Source organism: Vulpes lagopus, chromosome 22, assembly GCF_018345385.1.
Source record: "Vulpes lagopus strain Blue_001 chromosome 22, ASM1834538v1, whole genome shotgun sequence".
Classification (NCBI taxonomy): domain Eukaryota; kingdom Metazoa; phylum Chordata; class Mammalia; order Carnivora; family Canidae; genus Vulpes; species Vulpes lagopus.
In genome coordinates this window covers 10796678-10814076 of record NC_054845.1, presented here as the reverse complement: position 1 = coordinate 10814076, position 17399 = coordinate 10796678, and the positions used below count along the sequence as shown (strand labels likewise).

The following is a 17399-nucleotide window of genomic DNA, read 5'->3' as shown; positions in this document are numbered from 1 at the left end:
TGAGAGGCATAATTTGTTTTTAATAAGTATTAAAATATCATTAATGCTGTTGATCTGAAGTGAAAGTTTTATCTTTATTAGTATCTTCATCCATCTAGCAAATATCTATTGAGTATCCACTAAATTCCAGGCACTGTGTAGAGCATCCACTGTGTAGAGCATCCACTGTGTAGAGTATCCACTAAATGCCAGGCATTGTGTAGATCATGCAGCCACAGTGGGAAGCCCGTGAAAAGAAGTTCATGTTCTTTTTTTTTTTTTTTTTTTAAGATTTTATTTATCTATTCATGAGAGAGCAGGAGAGAGAGAGAGAGGCAGAGGCAGAGTGAGAAGCAGACTCCTTCAGAGCAGGGACCCCAATGTGAGGCTTGATCCTAGGATCCTGGGATCACAACCTGAGCTGAAGGCAGGCACTTTACCAACTGAGCCACCCAGGCACCCCAGGAGTTCATGTTCTATTGGTGTTTTGTTTAGGTTATTTTTAATATAAGTGATGGTGTTTATTATTAAAAATTATACAAATAGAATAGTCAAAAAGATATTTAAAGTTGCCCATAATCCTACCACTAGATATAACCATTATTATTAATCGTAGTGTACTTCTTTTCAGACTTACTTACGCAGATATTTGCATGTGATTTTAATTGTAAGCAAATTAAATATATTTGAAGCTGTTGTCTGAGAGGAAATACCCTAAAGTCTTTTAACTCATATTTCAGACATGAAAAATAACATTATTTGATACCAATTTACCTTTGGGGTGGGGGGACAGAGGAAGAGCAAGAATCTTAACAGACTCTATGCCGAGCATGTAGCCCAATGCAAGGCTCAATCTCATGATTCTAAAATCATGACCTGAGCTGAATTCAAGAGTTGGCTGCTTAACCAACTGACTGAGCCACTCAGGCAACCTTAATTTTTTTTTTTAAACTAGATTTTGTTTCAGCTTTTACTACTATAATTCTTTTTTGTCTTATTTATTTCACTTTTTTTTTTTTGCTTCTCTGATATTTCAGACCTTAGAAATTCTTTCATTTTGGTATCTTGGACTGTTTTTTAATGTGATTTATTCACATAGGTTAGGCAAGTAGAAAACCTTGTGTTTATGAGTTTTAAAAGTTATTTTTAATTGTGGTAAAATACACATAACATCCAATTTACCATCAGGACCATCTTTAAGTGTACAGTACCTACCTTGGGCTATTTTGTATAGGAATTTGCCTTCTCTCCAAGTCAATTGATTACATTTTGCCATTCTGGGCATATGGTAGAAATGTACATGACTCAAAATAGTATAACAAGACATTCTCTAGCAATATATCAAAACTTAACCAACATTTCCTAATAGTTTCACCCGACTTCTTTAAACATATTTTCTTCCCTTCTCTATTGTTTATTTCTGAACACTTAATTTTCATTAAAAATCCAACAATTTTGGGCAGCCCAGGTGGCTCAGCGGTTTATGCTTCCTTCAGCCCAGGTCATGGTCCTGGAGACCCAGGATCAAGTCCTGCGTCAGGCTCCCTGCATGGAGCCACCTTCTCCCATTGCCTGTGTCTCTGCCTGTCTCTCTGTTTCTCATGAATAAATAAAATCTTTAGAAATCAACAATTTTAATTATATTTTCTCAAGCTTGTAAGTTGCCAAAGTAAAATATACCAAGCAAATTCTAGCACCTTCTGCATAACTTGTTGTATTTTAAATTTACAATTAAATCAACATCTTTACTAAAATGATTTCCCCCTCCTGATTATTGTGATTATCACATCACATAATCTGCCCTTCTTTTTAGTCAAGTCAGTTCATGAATGTTGACATCACAAAAGTTCTGAAACTTATTGGTGAGACACCAAGAAGTACCTGCTCCAGATGTTTCTTATGTAAATTTGTTCTTCAGAATTTTCATTTAATGCTAACGTGCATGTGTTTTCTCTTTTGCTCAAGGTATTGCACATCTATTACAAATTTCCTGGTTATGGGAGGATTCCAACTTCTTGCCAAGCCTGCCATGTAAGCAAATATATACCTTCCCATTGTTACTCTAACAACCAAAGATCGTATTTTATAGTGTTCTGTGTGTTTGAGTGCCCAGGAAAAGCTTTGGCTTAGTCGTTTTACCAAATGAATCAAAATGTAGACTTTACTAAACTCTTATAAAAGACGTTATTGGCCCCCAGTTATCATTGGAAGTGTAGTATGTGATATTGAAAAGATCACAAGATCTGGGTCCTTCTTTATTATCCCTGAGATGTTGGACAACTCTCTTTACCAAATTGAGGCTAATTTTTTTTCATCTGAAAAACGGGAATGCTTTTTCCCTGGTTGTGAGGAACAAATAACGTATATAATGGTATAGAGAAAAACATAAAGTGTTGTACCAATATAAAGATTTAGCTTCTGAATAATAAATATAAAAGCCCCTTATATGAGGCTAATCATTCTGAACTATGTAGATTCTCATCAAGTGTTGACCTAGAGACAAAGGCAAGCTTAAAACATTCAGTTTTATTTTATTTTATTTTTATTTTAATTTAATTTTATTTTTTTTAAAGATTCTATTTATTTATTTGTGAGGGACACAGAGAGGCAGAGACATAGGCAGAGGGAGAAGCAGCCCAGTGTGGAACTCTGGACTTGATCCCAGGATGATGGGATCACGACCTGAGCCAAAGGCAACGCTCAACTGCTGAGCCACCCAGGTGCCCCTCAGTTATATTTTAATAGTAAACATATCAAATATGTATTCACAACCCAGATTTTATAGATGTTAATGTTTTTCCATGTTTGCTTTTGATCTTACATCCTAATAGAGTAATAACATCCTTGTCTCAGTTCTGATCTTAATGGGAATAGTTTTGGTATTTCTTCATTAAAGATAATTGCCTTAGGTTTTTGGTAAACATCATTTATAGAGTTAAAAGCTTCCCTTCTTAAAAAGGGTGGGGGAAGATTCCTTTCTATTCCTGAAAGTTGAAGAGTAATTGATTTTTTTAATGGTGACTGTCCTTGAGTTATAAATTCAGTGGTCTGTCTTAGTTTTTCAGTACATTGCTGGATTCAATTTGCTAATATTGTAAGATTTTTGCATCTAAATGAATGTGAGGTTTTCCTTCTCTTTTGAACTTGAAGTTTTGGTAAGAAAATTGCACTAGCAATTATAAAGTGAGTGTGGGAACTTTATATTTTCTGGAATAGTTTGCATGAGATAGGGAATATCTGTACTTTGTGATTTTGTAGAATTCGTCTGTAAAAACGTATGGCTTTTGTGGGGGCATTTCTGTAGGGAGTTTTTAAACTACTGAATTTCTTTAATGAATAGATCTGTTCAGGTCTTTATTTCTTCTTATGGCTTTAATTATTTGTACTTTTCTGGAAAATTATTCATCGCATTCAAGTTGTCAAATTTATTAGCATGATATTGCTACCATTGTCTTTTTTTTTTTTTTTTTGCTACCATTGTCTTAAGATGTTTTTACCTCCATAATAACTCTAGTGGTACCCCGTATTTTTCATTCATGAGTCTTTTTTCTTTTTATCTTAGTCAATTTTGTCATCAGTTTACCCTTTTTAATTTTCTTTTCAAGATTAAGCTTTAGTTACTCCTTTGCTTTCTTTGTTTTCTATTTCATTAACTTCTGACTTTTTAAAAACGATTTTAGGGCAGCCCGGGTGGCTCAGCGGTTTAGTGCCGCCTTCAGCCCAGGGCATGATCCTGGAGACCTGGGATCAAGTCCCACGTCGGGCTCCCTACATGGAGTTTGCTTCTCCCTCTGCCTGTGTCTCTGCCTCTCTATCTCTGTGTCTGTCATGAATAAATAAATAAAATCTTAAAAAATAATATTATATCTATATATTATATTGACTTAAAAAAGCTTATTTAAAAAAAAAAAAAAAAAAAAAAAAAAAAAAGCTTATTTAGCCTTCAGTGTTAGTGAAATGCTAAATCTTGCTCCCCCCCTCCCCCCGGGAGAAAATGACTGCAGGCAAACCAGTAATTAAGTGAAGAAAAAAAATGAATGGTTATTTTTTTTTTATGAATGGTTATTTTTGCAAATAGTAATGCTTGAAGAAAAACAAGTTTATTGTAGGAAGATACAAAAGTAGGTGGAGATTTGTGGAAATATAAAAATGAGGAGGTTTCTGGGCTTCTTGAAGGACAATGAAAGTTGCTGACCCTGATGCCTTATTTTGTTTTACTTTTTTGTTATCCTTCCTCTAGTATTTCAGAGTTGAGTCCACAGTACGCAGGAATTGACTCCTTGTTAGAGCAGCTAAAGCAGATGACATAAGCAAAAGCCTCTTGCTAGAGCAATTAATGAACAGTGAGTGACTTTAAGCTAAGGAAGCAATATTAAGTCTGGATTTGGGCAGTATTTCCCAAGCTGTGGTTCATGAACCCCAGGGTTTTACATATTTAAAAAGCAATAATAACCTCTTTATAGCTTCTATTTACAAAGTCAGTATTTTAAATTATTTAGTATTTATTTAAAAGGAGAACTTCTAGGGTGTAGCTGGTGAGCCATCATGGCAGTAGGTCTTGGATGTTGATACACAAGCTCTCATCACTCAGCTGGTTTATTATTTGGCTCCTTTACTCATGCTAGCCTAGTGGCTTGATCATCACGTAGGTTTGTAAAAAAGAAATATTGTGGTAACATATACATACCATAGCATTTATCATTTTAAACATTCCTAAGTGTATAATTCTGTGGCACCAAGAACATTCATGTTGTATAAACCATTACCACTATTTATACACAAAACTTTTAAAAATCATCCCCAACAAAAACTCTTTCTCTACCCATTAAGCAGTAACTTCTTTCTTCCCCTAACCCTAGCTCCTGGTAACCTCTGTTCTACTTCTGTCTTCATGAATTTGCCTATTCTAGGTACCTCACATAAGTGAAATCATATAGTATTTGTCTTTCTGTATCTAGTTTATTTCCCTGAGTAATATTTTCAAGGTAGCATATACCAAAATTGCATAGCTGAATGCATTATTCCATTATATGTATAGTCTACATTTTGTTTATCCATTCATCTGTTGATGGATACTTGGGTTGTTTCTACCTTTAGTATATTAATGTTTGAGTAACAAATACAAATGTAACCATGTAAGGAAGAGCAGTATTGCCACTTTTAGATTAAAACTCTCACAAGAAGATAAGCAGAACATCCTAAGTTCAGTTTTCCTGAGAATATACAAGGGCCTTTTTGGGAAAGTCCACAGGCAAGGACATGAGTGAGTTCTGAAAAGTAATAGGACTTAAAAGAGTTGGAACATTTCTGGTGTAGTACCGCGTATCCAGAAGAAATGTGGTTATAGCGACTATGTGTTCAGCCTCTACTATTTCAATCTCTCAGGAGTAGGTTAAAGCAGAACACTTCTGTGGAGTTAAATGAGTGTCCTTAGCTGATCTCAGCAGTAGAACATGTAGGAGAAAATAGGAACATCCACACAAGTCAAATATAAATAAAAATCTGGGTCATGTTCCCCAGGGCACTCTCAGATCTTTTAATTGCATTATAAATACAATTTGTGTATTGAACTTTTGGGTTCCTGGAAATTATTACGTATTTTCCATTCCAAGATAGTATTTTATAATTTCTGAGTTAAATATTTCTTTATTCTCTAGTTTTCTAAGGAATTATAAAATGATTCATTCTTGCTTATAGTCTTGTGTGGCATTGTCTTATTTGAAGCCTTCTAGGTAAGAATTATAATGTAATGCTTTTTAAGTTCTCAGGGTAGTACCTGGCATATAATTTGCTTACGAAAGGACAGATAATTATTATTCTATCCCACCAACTCTTAATTACTTTCACATGTTTTTCTTCTTTTACATTTTTTAAGTATTTTCGTCTGATCATAGTCTCAGTGGGTTATTGATCACCATTAAGATTTGCAATAAAATTATAGTAATGAATTTATATAAAACTGAATATAGAAACTAAATGTTGGCTTCAGCTTAAAATGTTTTTGATGATCTCAGCATTGAAATTTTCACATAGGATTAGCTTTACCGTTTCCTGTTAATTATAGTACTGCAGTTTTTCATTACTCTCTTGTAATAAATTCTTATTAGGTGAAGGAAAGAAAGAAATGAGAAGTATTTTAATATTACATGCCAGTTGTGTTGGAGTGAAGAGCTTTGTTTCTCTCCAAATTTTTCTGTTTAGTACAGCTGATTAGAGCAATTAGTCTTGCCATTTATTGCTGTGACTTTTGGCTTGGAAATTAACAGGTAATGGTGTCAGCTGGATTCCAGTTATTCCCTGAAACTCTGGGATTCATGATTCATTTCCTAGAATTTAAGGCACGGTTTATGATTAACCATCTCTTACTATTGCTACCATATGCTACTTCTTTATATGCAGAAATCCTATTTTATAAACAATGAAATTCTTTTAATTGTATGCTTTATTTCATTGCATTTATTATCTACTTTCATAGCACCAAAAAATGTGCATTCTGAAAAAAGTAATATCTATCTAGTGCAATATATCTATTGAATATCATGCATTTGTCAATATCAAAAAGACTAACAAAATCTCTTTTTGTCCTCTATCTCTAGTGATTTCCTAAATAAAAACCAGGAGCTATTACAAGATTTATCAGAAGTAAATGATGAAAACACCCAATTGATGGAAATACTGAATACTCTGTTTTTCTTGCCAATCAGACGACTTCATAATTATGCAAAAGTTTTGCTAAAGCTTGCTACTTGTTTTGAAGTGGTAAGCTCCCATAAATATCTCATTTGGACTCTTGGGAAGCCAAGGATTATAGTTGTTTGGATTATACTACCCCAAGATCTCAAACTCCACTAATTTACTGTTTATATGTGTCTAATTAAATTATTTTTCTTCAAGAAAATGAAAGTTTGTAGGTAAATCTACTTCTCTTTGCTTTTGATTTAATTTTTTCTTGAATTTTATCAAGATTAGTTGTATTCATTTTATGAAAAAACTGTCCTAAGTTGAGACTCAGTTATGCTACTTAATACTTGTCAAAGTTTATTGAATCATACTAGTATAAGTTACACAGAGCTCCTTCAAACCCTGGCTTTCTGTATAATGAGTAATATATGTGTAAGGCAGTGGAGTTACCACCTGGCCAAGATTCATGATAGACTCATGCCAGGTATTCAGGTCACCTTAGCATATGCTATGAGAAATCACAGTGTTACAGGATTTTCTCAAATGTTAAGTGGTCCACTTTCTATATAAAATTAGTTAGGTGGAGTCCTAGAAAATTAGTACCATTCTGGGATATGAGTGTATGTAAACTAGTCCTGAGACATTTACCTTTGAAATTGTACTAAAACATATAGTTCATTTTGTTCCCACTCTGAAGGGCTCCAGAGAAACCATAATAATTCTAGGGTCTCTCCTATTTTAGAATCTTTTAAATGATGGAACTTACCTCCTTATTTGGACAGATTGCAGTCTCCAGAGTGACCCAAGAACTGATGTGGGCTTTTTATGTTTGATTATACTGTGGTCTCATAGACTTTTTCTTTAGTCTGATTTCAATTTAACTCAAACTGATGTAGTTTTAGCAATGAAGGTTTGAGCTATACAAATAACCCAATGAGATGGAAATGTCATCTCAGTGTCTCCTCAATCAAAGGTCTTCCCTCCTAGACCAACTTAGGACTTTCAGAGAATCTGATATTGCAGTGTTTCTAGTCTGAAGGGTCCTAATTCTGTGTAAAAAAACAGACTCTTTAGCTTGGCATTTAAGGCCCATTATAGTATGATACCCTCTTTTGTTTCTAGCCTTACCTATTACCCTGTGTCTTACATGTTAGTTCAGATCCCTGGATATACATGTTTTTATTTCCTTCATGAGATACTCTACCGCCATCCTAATTATGGAAAAATTTCAAGGCCTGGGTCAAAAGTCATTTTATTATTAAAATGAAGCTTTCTCTGACTATACCATATTCCCTCCTCTTCTCATCTTTGAAAAATTAGTGACTCTTTTCTCTGCGCTTTGTTAGTATTGTCTTTCTCCATTATTCTCTTATCATGATCCCCAGGAGTGGGGATCAAAATCATCTGTGGAAATTTTTTCAAAATACATGGTCATGTTCCAACACTGTAAATTGTTATGTACTAAGTCTCAGGTATATCTCAGACATCATATATACTTATAAATTTCTCTAGATAAAAATAATACCTAATATTTACTAAATGCATTCCATGTGCCAGGTACTAAGCATGTTATATGTATTTATTTAACCCTCATGTCAACCCTGCGAAATAGATATTATTATGATCCCCTTTCTACAGATGAAAGAGTTGAGGCACAATTGAGAATTGGTCAAGCTAAAACTTATATTCAAGGGCTCCAGAGTCTGTTCTTTTAACCACTTTATATTGTCTTTTCTGATAGATAGCCTATTAACAAAACCCATTGCATTATTCGGGCATGTTGTATGTTTTTCTCTTTTCTGCCTTGTTTTAAGCTCCCAGAAGACAAAGATTGTGCCTTACTTATTTTTTTATCCCTGACACTCAGCAGAATATTCTGTACATAGTACATTAAATGTTTTTTAATGAATGGAAAAAATGAGTATGAATCACTAAGAATTGTGGAATATAAAGTAATTACTCTTGAATGTGCGGGATCATCCTTTCGTTTCACCATCTGCTCACTTTCCACCTAGCATAATAATAATAATAACGTATTCCCTGGTTGGTTCTCCAGACTTGGTCCACAAATCTCTGGGGATTCTAAAGACTCTTTCAGAGGGCTCACAAAATCAAACTGTTTTCAGGACAATATTAAGACATTTGCTTTTCCATGGTATGTCTTTTGCACCAATTTGCAAAAGTAAAGATGGACAAACCTGCTGGCTCCTTAGCATGAATCAAGGCGGTGGCACCAAACTATACTCACAGTCATTGTGTTCTTTGCTGCCCTGCACTTGCAGTTAAAAAACAAAATAAGTAAAAATATGCTGGTTTAACTTAGAAATTATTTTGATGACACAGCAAAAATTGTTAATTTTATTTAACTTCAACCACTGAGTATACATCTTTTTTTTTTAGGTATAATTGACATGTTTCATTATATTATTTTCAAGCGTTGAACCTAATAGATGTATATATTGTGATATGATCACCCAGAATAAATCTTGTTATCATCCATCACCACACATAGAAGTATATATCTTTTTAATATTCGGTGTGATGAAATGGAAGTACACAAAGTAGCTGTGCCGCATACTAAAGTATGGAGGTTTTTCAAGAAAAAGCATAAGATTACTATTTGGGTTGAGAGCTACTTTTTTTTTTTAACTTGAAACAACAATTGACACATAACCATGTTTATTCATATTTGAGTATTAGGCAGATATTTTCTCAAAAATGAGTAAATGAACCTATCACTTCAAAGAGAACAACTGACAGTATTTGTTGCCAATGATAAAATCTGAACTCTGAAGCAAAACAGTAAAATGTGGGAAACATGTATGTATCACTGTTGAGTTTGGTGGTTTCCCAGTACTTAACAACTTTTTCCTGATGAGATTGGTGATATTAGCATGGAGCTTTTGATGGTATATAATAAGATGTGTCAACATTTGGAAGGTCTGTATAACTACATGAACCAGTATTTTTCCAGATATCTAATCCACATGCAGAGGTAAAAGATCTATTCAAAGTGTAAGATAGACTGGTGGATTTAATGTAATGGAGTACAAAAGTTTGATTAATGTAATTTCAGATTCCACATTTCAGCTACTTTTAAGAATCTACCACTTAAGAACTTTTGGTTTAGTTTCAAAGCATATTCACTATTATTTGAAATGGCTATTAGAATAATCCTCCCTTTCCAATTATGTATCCTTATATAGCAAGATTTTCTGCATATATTTCAACCAACAGATTATATGCAAGAGATTTGAAAAACTATAGAACCATGCTACTTTTCATATGAAGCATTTTGTTATTTTGGAAAATAAAGTTATTTTTCATTTAAACTATTATTGTATTTGAAGTGAGTTAATAAGGATTTTATTTTTCAACTTTATTTTCTAATATGGGCAAATAGCAATAGATAAACCCACATAAGTAAACATAGGCCAAACATTTGAGAATTCCTACCCTATCATGAGTTTTCTCCTGCTTTCCTCACTGATAACTGCCAGTGTTTGTTTCTTTCCCCTGGAGTTATTCCTCTGTTTTATAAGAACGTGTATATACTAGAATTTTTTGGAACCAATCTTCTTTCTGCTCAGCCTCCTCTAGTATACCATGTCTGTTCTTCATTTGGATTTCTTCCCTAAATTTAATACTGTGTATCTATACCACACTGAGGCTACAGATTCTGGACAATTGTTTTATATTCTTTTTCTCTCCCCCGCTCCCTTAATTATTGGCTTTCAGACATCTCCAGAATATCAGAAACTGCAGGATTCCAGTTCTTGTTATGAGTGTCTTGCTCTCCATCTCGGCAGGAAAAGGAAGGAAGCTGAATACACACTGGGCTTCTGGAAGACCTTTCCTGGGAAAATGACGGTAAACCATGCCAATAGTCATTACCCCAGCAAACAGCAGGCATATCCATAACAACTGTCATAATTTTCTCTATTCCTCATTTGTTTGTTTGTTTGTTTATTTATTTATTTTCCTTATTTGTTTATGATAATGCTTTTAATGAGCCCTTTTCTAAGGGTGGTCTAAGGACCACACAATAGATGCTCTAAATCTCAACACCTACCCTTGTTTCTAGGAATCCTCCGAAACACATACCACCTTTTGTTCATTTCTGTCTTTTTCTTAATTTCCTTTCAGCGCTTTTATTAAATGTTCAGATCCTGTCTAACTTTAGTTTTAACACCAAGCTAAGCTATGAGCAACAAATTCTCCTAAACATGATTTGTTGCCTTTTTTCATTTTCTCTTTGCATGTTAAGATAATTCTCATGGTTCAGTTATGTATCTGTTTTCAATTCTAGGATTCCTTGAGGAAGCCAGAGCGTCGACTGCTCTGTGAAAGCAGTAACCGGGCCCTATCTCTGCAGCATGCTGGGAGGTTTTCTGTGAATTGGTTCATTCTCTTTAATGATGCCCTAGTCCATGCCCAGGTATGCCAGATTTCTAACCTTCACTTAGTTAATTAAACCATTCATTTATGTTAAAAATATTGTGATTTTGCCAAAATTATTAAATAAAAGAGAATGTTTAGTTTACATTTGTGGTATGGATCAAATTTCAGGGAGCTTTTCGGTTTCCAGATTGAAAGTGAATATGAGCCATGTGAAGGGTCCTTGTAGCAGAGATGGCAAGACCCACTGGGATTAGCTATGTTATGGGGACTGTGTGATTGAGATGATGGCACCCATGTGGACTTAACCATTTGAAAGGGGTTATATATTGTAGTAGAGACCCTAGGGCCCACATGAGCTTTCTCAGATGTGTCTTCACGTTCTTTCTTTCAGTTCTCCACACATCATGTTTTCCCTTTGGCCACACTATGGGCAGAGCCACTTTCTGAAGAAGCTGGTGGTGTGTAAGTGTGTCCCCCTTCCCTGACCCTCACCCTAATTTTCTCCCTGTGCTACGTAGGTAGTTTCCTTAGATGTGAAAAAAAGCTCAGGAGATCTCCACATTCTCCATAATGAGGCTCATCTTCACAGCCTATAGATAGTAAAATGGACTGTTGTGAAGATCATGGCTGATCATGATAAGTGGTAGAGGGCTTCTTCATTGCTCACATCCACATGAAACTCTGTCCTTTCTGTCTCCTACTCTGAGAACCAAACCTAGAACATGTCTACATTTATAATTAATTGACTTCTGCTCCTCTTGAAATAAACAAGTTACTTTTCATATTTGAGGAGTGATACTATAATGACATGTTGTCATACCTACTGATATTTATTCTATGACTGTTTTAGGAATGGCTTAAAGATAACTACACCTGAGGAGCAGTTCACTCTCATTTCATCAACACCCCAGGAAAAGGTTAGTCCATTATGATATATTTGTATTTTTATTTTTTGGCCTGGCTACACATATCTCTTATACTAGGAAAGAAAAGATAAAAATTGTTTTTGCTTGGCTAATGATCCATAATTATGTCTGGTAAGAATTAAACCAAGACTATGGATTTGGTTTGTTTTTTTAAAATGTGATATAGTTTTAAATGTACAGAAGGGAATTCCAAGAGCCAGTCAGCATTAGTCAATAAGAAAAGCATTAGGAGACAGAAAAATTATTCACAGCAAGGAAAGCTATCAGGATGTAAAGCAGTGCTTGATGAGTTGTTGCCTTAGGCTTATTGACATTTACTTTTTGTACCTAGACTAAGTGGCTTCGGGCTATAAGCCAAGCTGTGGATCAGGCTTTGAGGGGGACATCTGATCTTCCACCTTATGGAAGTGGCAGCAGTATTCAGAGGCAGGAACCACCCATTTCACGCAGTGCCAAGTATACTTTCTATAAGGATCCTCGCCTAAAAGATGCAACCTATGATGGACGCTGGCTTTCAGGGAAGCCTCATGGCAGGTGAAAACGTTTAAAATTTATGTGTGGGATCTGATTCAATACTGAAAAAGTATTGGTTATCTGAAACATTCATTGATCTGTATTATTTTTTTGCTTATGCATTCCAGAGGGGTTTTGAAGTGGCCTGATGGAAAGATGTATTCTGGCATGTTCAGGAATGGCTTGGAAGATGGGTAAGAAGATTGTGTAAAAACATAAGAGTAAACTCAGCTTTAGCCCCTGATGACATTATTATGTATTGAGAGTTATTTTCCAAACAAACAGATTTTTGTTTTGTTTTTTAGAAATGGATGCAGTGTACTAGGGCTTGCAGTGCAGGTGTGTGATCATGAAGAGGGTTGGGAATGTAGGCTGCAGCCCTGATTTACCTAGAGTGAATCTTTTACCTTGATAGCCTTGTGACCTCAAGTGACACAGCCCTTCTATATGTTAAAATGGGACTGTTTTCTTTCCATTTCTCAGTGGTGAAGAACCTGGGGTAATATTGATGGTGAACTGGTGAGATAGTAGTGTCCTTTTACACAAAGGACATAGAAAAATTTTCCTTTCAGTAGTGTTAAGTCATATTTAATTTCTGTGATATGCTAAAGGAGAATTCTTCTAGACAATATATTATCCTAATGGTACTCAAGTGACATTACTTTTGTATAAAGTTGTCATGTTTTCTAATACTGTAAAAATATTTGCACGATAAACTTACACCAACGAAGTATTTTGTGTCATTTTAGAGAAGTAATTTATTTTACTATATGAAAATTATTATTATATAAATTTGATAAATGATTTGTGTATGTGATGATGTAAATTTTTATGATGTCTTTTAATCTCCTTTTAATGGAATTTTAGAATGAGAGGAGACTTTAGATAATCTCATTTATTACCCTGCCATACATGGATGAGAGAGCTGGGTACTGGCACTTATCCAAGGTGATGTGGCTAATTAGTAGCAGAGAGGCTTAGGACACAAGTTTTCTGTTTTTCATTGAAGTTGGGGTGAAACATGTAATCGCTGTGAAGTGAGATTGAGGCCCCACTGCTCTAAATTTACCTGATAGCTTAGGTAATAGATACAGTTGAAACCAAGACCCCATATGCCCCTTTCCTCCATAGGTAATCTTTTTCTGTTCTCCTTGTTAAAATGTTTATAAGTGCATATACATTTACTTTACTACTTTACTATAGGAAAGGTGAATATATCCAGAATGCATCTTCTCATGTCTTTTATTCTCCTTGGTAGATATGGAGAATACAGAATCCCAAACAAAGCATTGAACAAAGAAGACCATTATGTAGGCCATTGGAAAGAAGGAAAAATGTGCGGTCAAGGAGTCTATAGGTAATAACATTGGAAAGGTTGTTGGACTGGCATTGCTTTTTCAAAGAATCACATAAACTTAAATGTTTGTGTAATCAAAATTTTCAAGGAGCAAGTAAATTTTACTTACTCCCTTTATGACTAAAACTGTATAGAAAGTCTTCTTATAAAGGTAACTTTTACCTATCACAAGATGAAAGTATTAGGTTATTATTTAGTTTTCAACAAAACTATACAAACCTTAGAAACCATAGCTTTCTTATAGAATCTGCTAAATGTCTTTCGTATAAACTTCTATTTGTTAAACAGTATGGATAAAACCTATCATTCTTTCAGATTACTCATTTTTTCATTTCCCATGAGGGATTATTACACATTTTTCCACATGTTAACACAGAATACTATCCATGATGTCTTTAATTTTTAAGCTTCTTTCACTCAAATATGAAAAATTTTTATTGGTGAAAAATAATCATATAAATAAATAATTATAGCTACTGGTGAGACATGAGTATAATTTTGAATTTTTTGAACTTTGTAAAAGTGAGCATCAGAATTTAATGTGTGTGTGGTCTTCATTCTTTGTAACCACAGTTATGCCTCTGGTGAAGTGTTTGAAGGCTGTTTTCAAGATAACATGCGTCATGGTCATGGTCTCCTTCGAAGCGGAAAATTAACTTCCTCTTCTCCCAGTATGTTCATTGGCCAGTGGGTAATGGATAAGAAAGCAGGATATGGTGTCTTTGATGATATCACTAGGTACAGTATTCTGCTTCTAATCTCAAAGTTGAGTGTGAGAGGACAAGGTTCCTATACTTCTCCAATAACTACAATGTTTTTATGAAGGCGAGGCATCTTACTTAGTATTGAGAAATTTTTTAATAAGAAGACATAGTATGGCATCATTTTATCCATTTGCTTATGAACCAAAAAACAGATTATTTCTTATAAGATCAGGATCTTTCAAAATTAACATTGGTACCGTTTTCCTTAAAGCTCTACATGTGCACAGCTTTTAGTGTTTTAGAGGTTACCAAATCTATTATGAAAAGAACTTTTAAAATAATCTGTAGATAATAGGAGTATAAAAGATCAGAGAGAGCCAGTGGAAATTCCGTTTTGGGGTCATAGGATAGTATCTAAATACCTTTCTGCTTAGGTCTTTCAGTTAGGTCAGGGACTTGTTACCATGCCAGCAACCTGGGAATCAAGCTTAAATTCAATTAACTAAACCTTGGGGAGGAATATATTTCTTTTGCCTCCATGTTTGATTTAGCCTGATTTGCTTTCGAACTTAATATATACTTTTTTCCCCTTCATGTTATTTTCATAATGTGGGATTTTAAAATTCATATATTCAGATGTTATTACTAAACTCCATGATTATTTAATTTTTTTTTAAATTTTTATTTATTTATTTATGATAGTCACAGAGAGAGAGAGACAGGCAGAGGGAGAAGCAGGCACCATGCTTCGGGAGCCCGACGTGGGATTCGATCCCGGGTCTCCAGGATCGCACCCTGGGCCAAAGGCAGGCGCCAAACTGCTGCGCCACCCAGGGATCCTCCATGATTATTTAATAAGCAGTTTATACTTTATTTTTTTTAGTGGAGATTAGTAAGAGTTCTCTAAATTTGAGTTTGTGAAGAGTGAGACTTCATATGATAAACCTTTGTTTCTTTTTTTTTTTAAGTTAGTAAATTTTGGGGTAAGAAAAAATTATGCATAGATTTGAGTCTACCTATTACATTTAGAATGAAGTTATAGAGTTGAATTATTGGCATTCCTTTTTTCAGTTACCGAGGACATACATGGAATATGTATATACAGACCTATGTCAGGTAGTCTGTATTATTTAATTCCTGAGAGAACATTACCACTACTCTGTATTCAGATGTCTTTTGCTACCACATTGCTCCGTGTTTGAGGAGACAGAGTTAATTATTTTAATCAGAAAAATGGAACAGATACTAACCTATGAGTGATGCTTGGAATCTCCCATGTTATAATTGTCTTTTTCTATCTCATCCTTCTCAGTTTTTCATTTCATTTCTTCCCTATTTCTGTACAGAGGGGAAAAGTATATGGGAATGTGGCAAGATGACGTATGTCAAGGGAATGGTGTGGTAGTTACCCAATTTGGATTATACTATGAAGGCAACTTTCACCTTAATAAAATGATGGTGAGCAGAATATTTTGCATGTAGTTACTAGTGACTTTTTTAAACTCCCATGGTCTTAACTTTTAAATGATCATTTTATTAATGTTCTACCTTCTTAGTACTATTTTGTGTTTTAAGATTATGTAAGGCTTTGAGTGAATATTGCTGTACATCTTTTAAGTTGCTTTGCATTTTATCTTTTGTGATTTTTATTTTTTTTCTTCACATAGGGAAATGGTGTTTTACTTTCTGAAGATGATACTATATATGAGGGAGAATTTTCAGATGACTGGACTCTTAGTGGAAAGGTTGGAAACTAACTTTCTTCTTCCTCTAATACAATCTACTAACTTTTTCTTGACCTTTAAAAAAAAAGCTACCTTATCATAAAATTCACCTGTTTTATGAGTACATTTCAGTGACATTTAGTAAATATAAAGAGTTGGACACCATCACCACAATCCAATTTTAGATCTTTCACATCATCCAGAAGATTTGTCACCATCTCTTGAGCATTTGCAGTCACTCCCCTTTTTGACCACTATGCCCTGACAACCTCTAATGGACTTCATAACTCTGTAGATTTGCCTTTTCAGGTTCTTTCTTATAAATGGAATCATATAATATGTAGGCTTCTCTGGGGTTTCCTATACTTTAATGTTTTTGAGATTTTTCCATATTTTGACCTATGTAGCACTTCATTCCTTCTTATTGCTGAATAGTATCCTAAAACCACATTTGGTTTATCCCTTCACCAGTTGATGAGCATGGGATTATTTCTGACTTCAGACTATTATGATTAATACTGCTGTAAACATTGGAATACAACTTTTTGTGTGAACATATGTTTTCATTTCTCTTGGGGAAGTATTTAGGAAGCAAGTTGCTGGGTTATATGGTAAATTGATATTTAACATATCAAGAAACTACCAACTGTTCGCCAGAGTGGCTATATCATTTTACATTATCATCAGTGTATGAGCAATCAATCTAATTTCTTTAAAACTTTGCCAGTATATTTTTTATTTTCTGGTTTTTTCTTTTTGTCATTCTAGTAAGTGTGAAATGATATCTCATGGTTTTAATTTACATTTTCCTAATTACACAGCATATTTTCATTAATAAGAATTAATGATTCCTAGATTTTCTTTGGTAAAGCACCTCTTCAAATATTTTGACATTTTAAGAATTTGCTTATTTATAGTCTTACTAAATTGTAAGGGTTTTTTATATATTCTGGATATAAGTCCTATATCAGATATAGGATTCACAAATACTTTCTTGCAGTCTGTGGCTTCTCATTCTATTTTCCTATTAGTGCTTTTTGAAGCCCAAAGCTTTTTAACAAAGTCCAGTACATCAGAAATATTTTTATGAATCAGCCTTTTGATATCATATCTA

At 34.2% G+C, this 17399-nt stretch overlaps 1 protein-coding gene across 5 annotated transcripts in view; it reads left to right on the top strand.

Moving 5' to 3' along the window:
* The window catches only part of ALS2 (alsin Rho guanine nucleotide exchange factor ALS2), a 69548-nt gene that overhangs the window by 36019 nt on the left and 16130 nt on the right, over positions 1-17399 (top strand). For 4 of the 5 annotated variants that reach the window (XM_041737333.1, XM_041737332.1, XM_041737330.1 and 1 more), the window contains exons 12-23: positions 1945-2010; positions 6576-6738; positions 10399-10530; positions 10970-11098; positions 11453-11523; positions 11912-11978; positions 12319-12521; positions 12629-12694; positions 13759-13857; positions 14431-14595; positions 15908-16019; positions 16229-16306. In XM_041737333.1, the coding sequence (XP_041593267.1) occupies positions 1945-2010; positions 6576-6738; positions 10399-10530; positions 10970-11098; positions 11453-11523; positions 11912-11978; positions 12319-12521; positions 12629-12694; positions 13759-13857; positions 14431-14595; positions 15908-16019; positions 16229-16306 (1351 nt within the window). Of the gene's footprint in view, positions 1-1944; positions 2011-6575; positions 6739-10398; positions 10531-10969; positions 11099-11452; positions 11524-11911; positions 11979-12318; positions 12522-12628; positions 12695-13758; positions 13858-14430; positions 14596-15907; positions 16020-16228; positions 16307-17399 lie in introns of those variants that run through there. The other variant, XR_005985034.1, reaches the window with a different exon arrangement.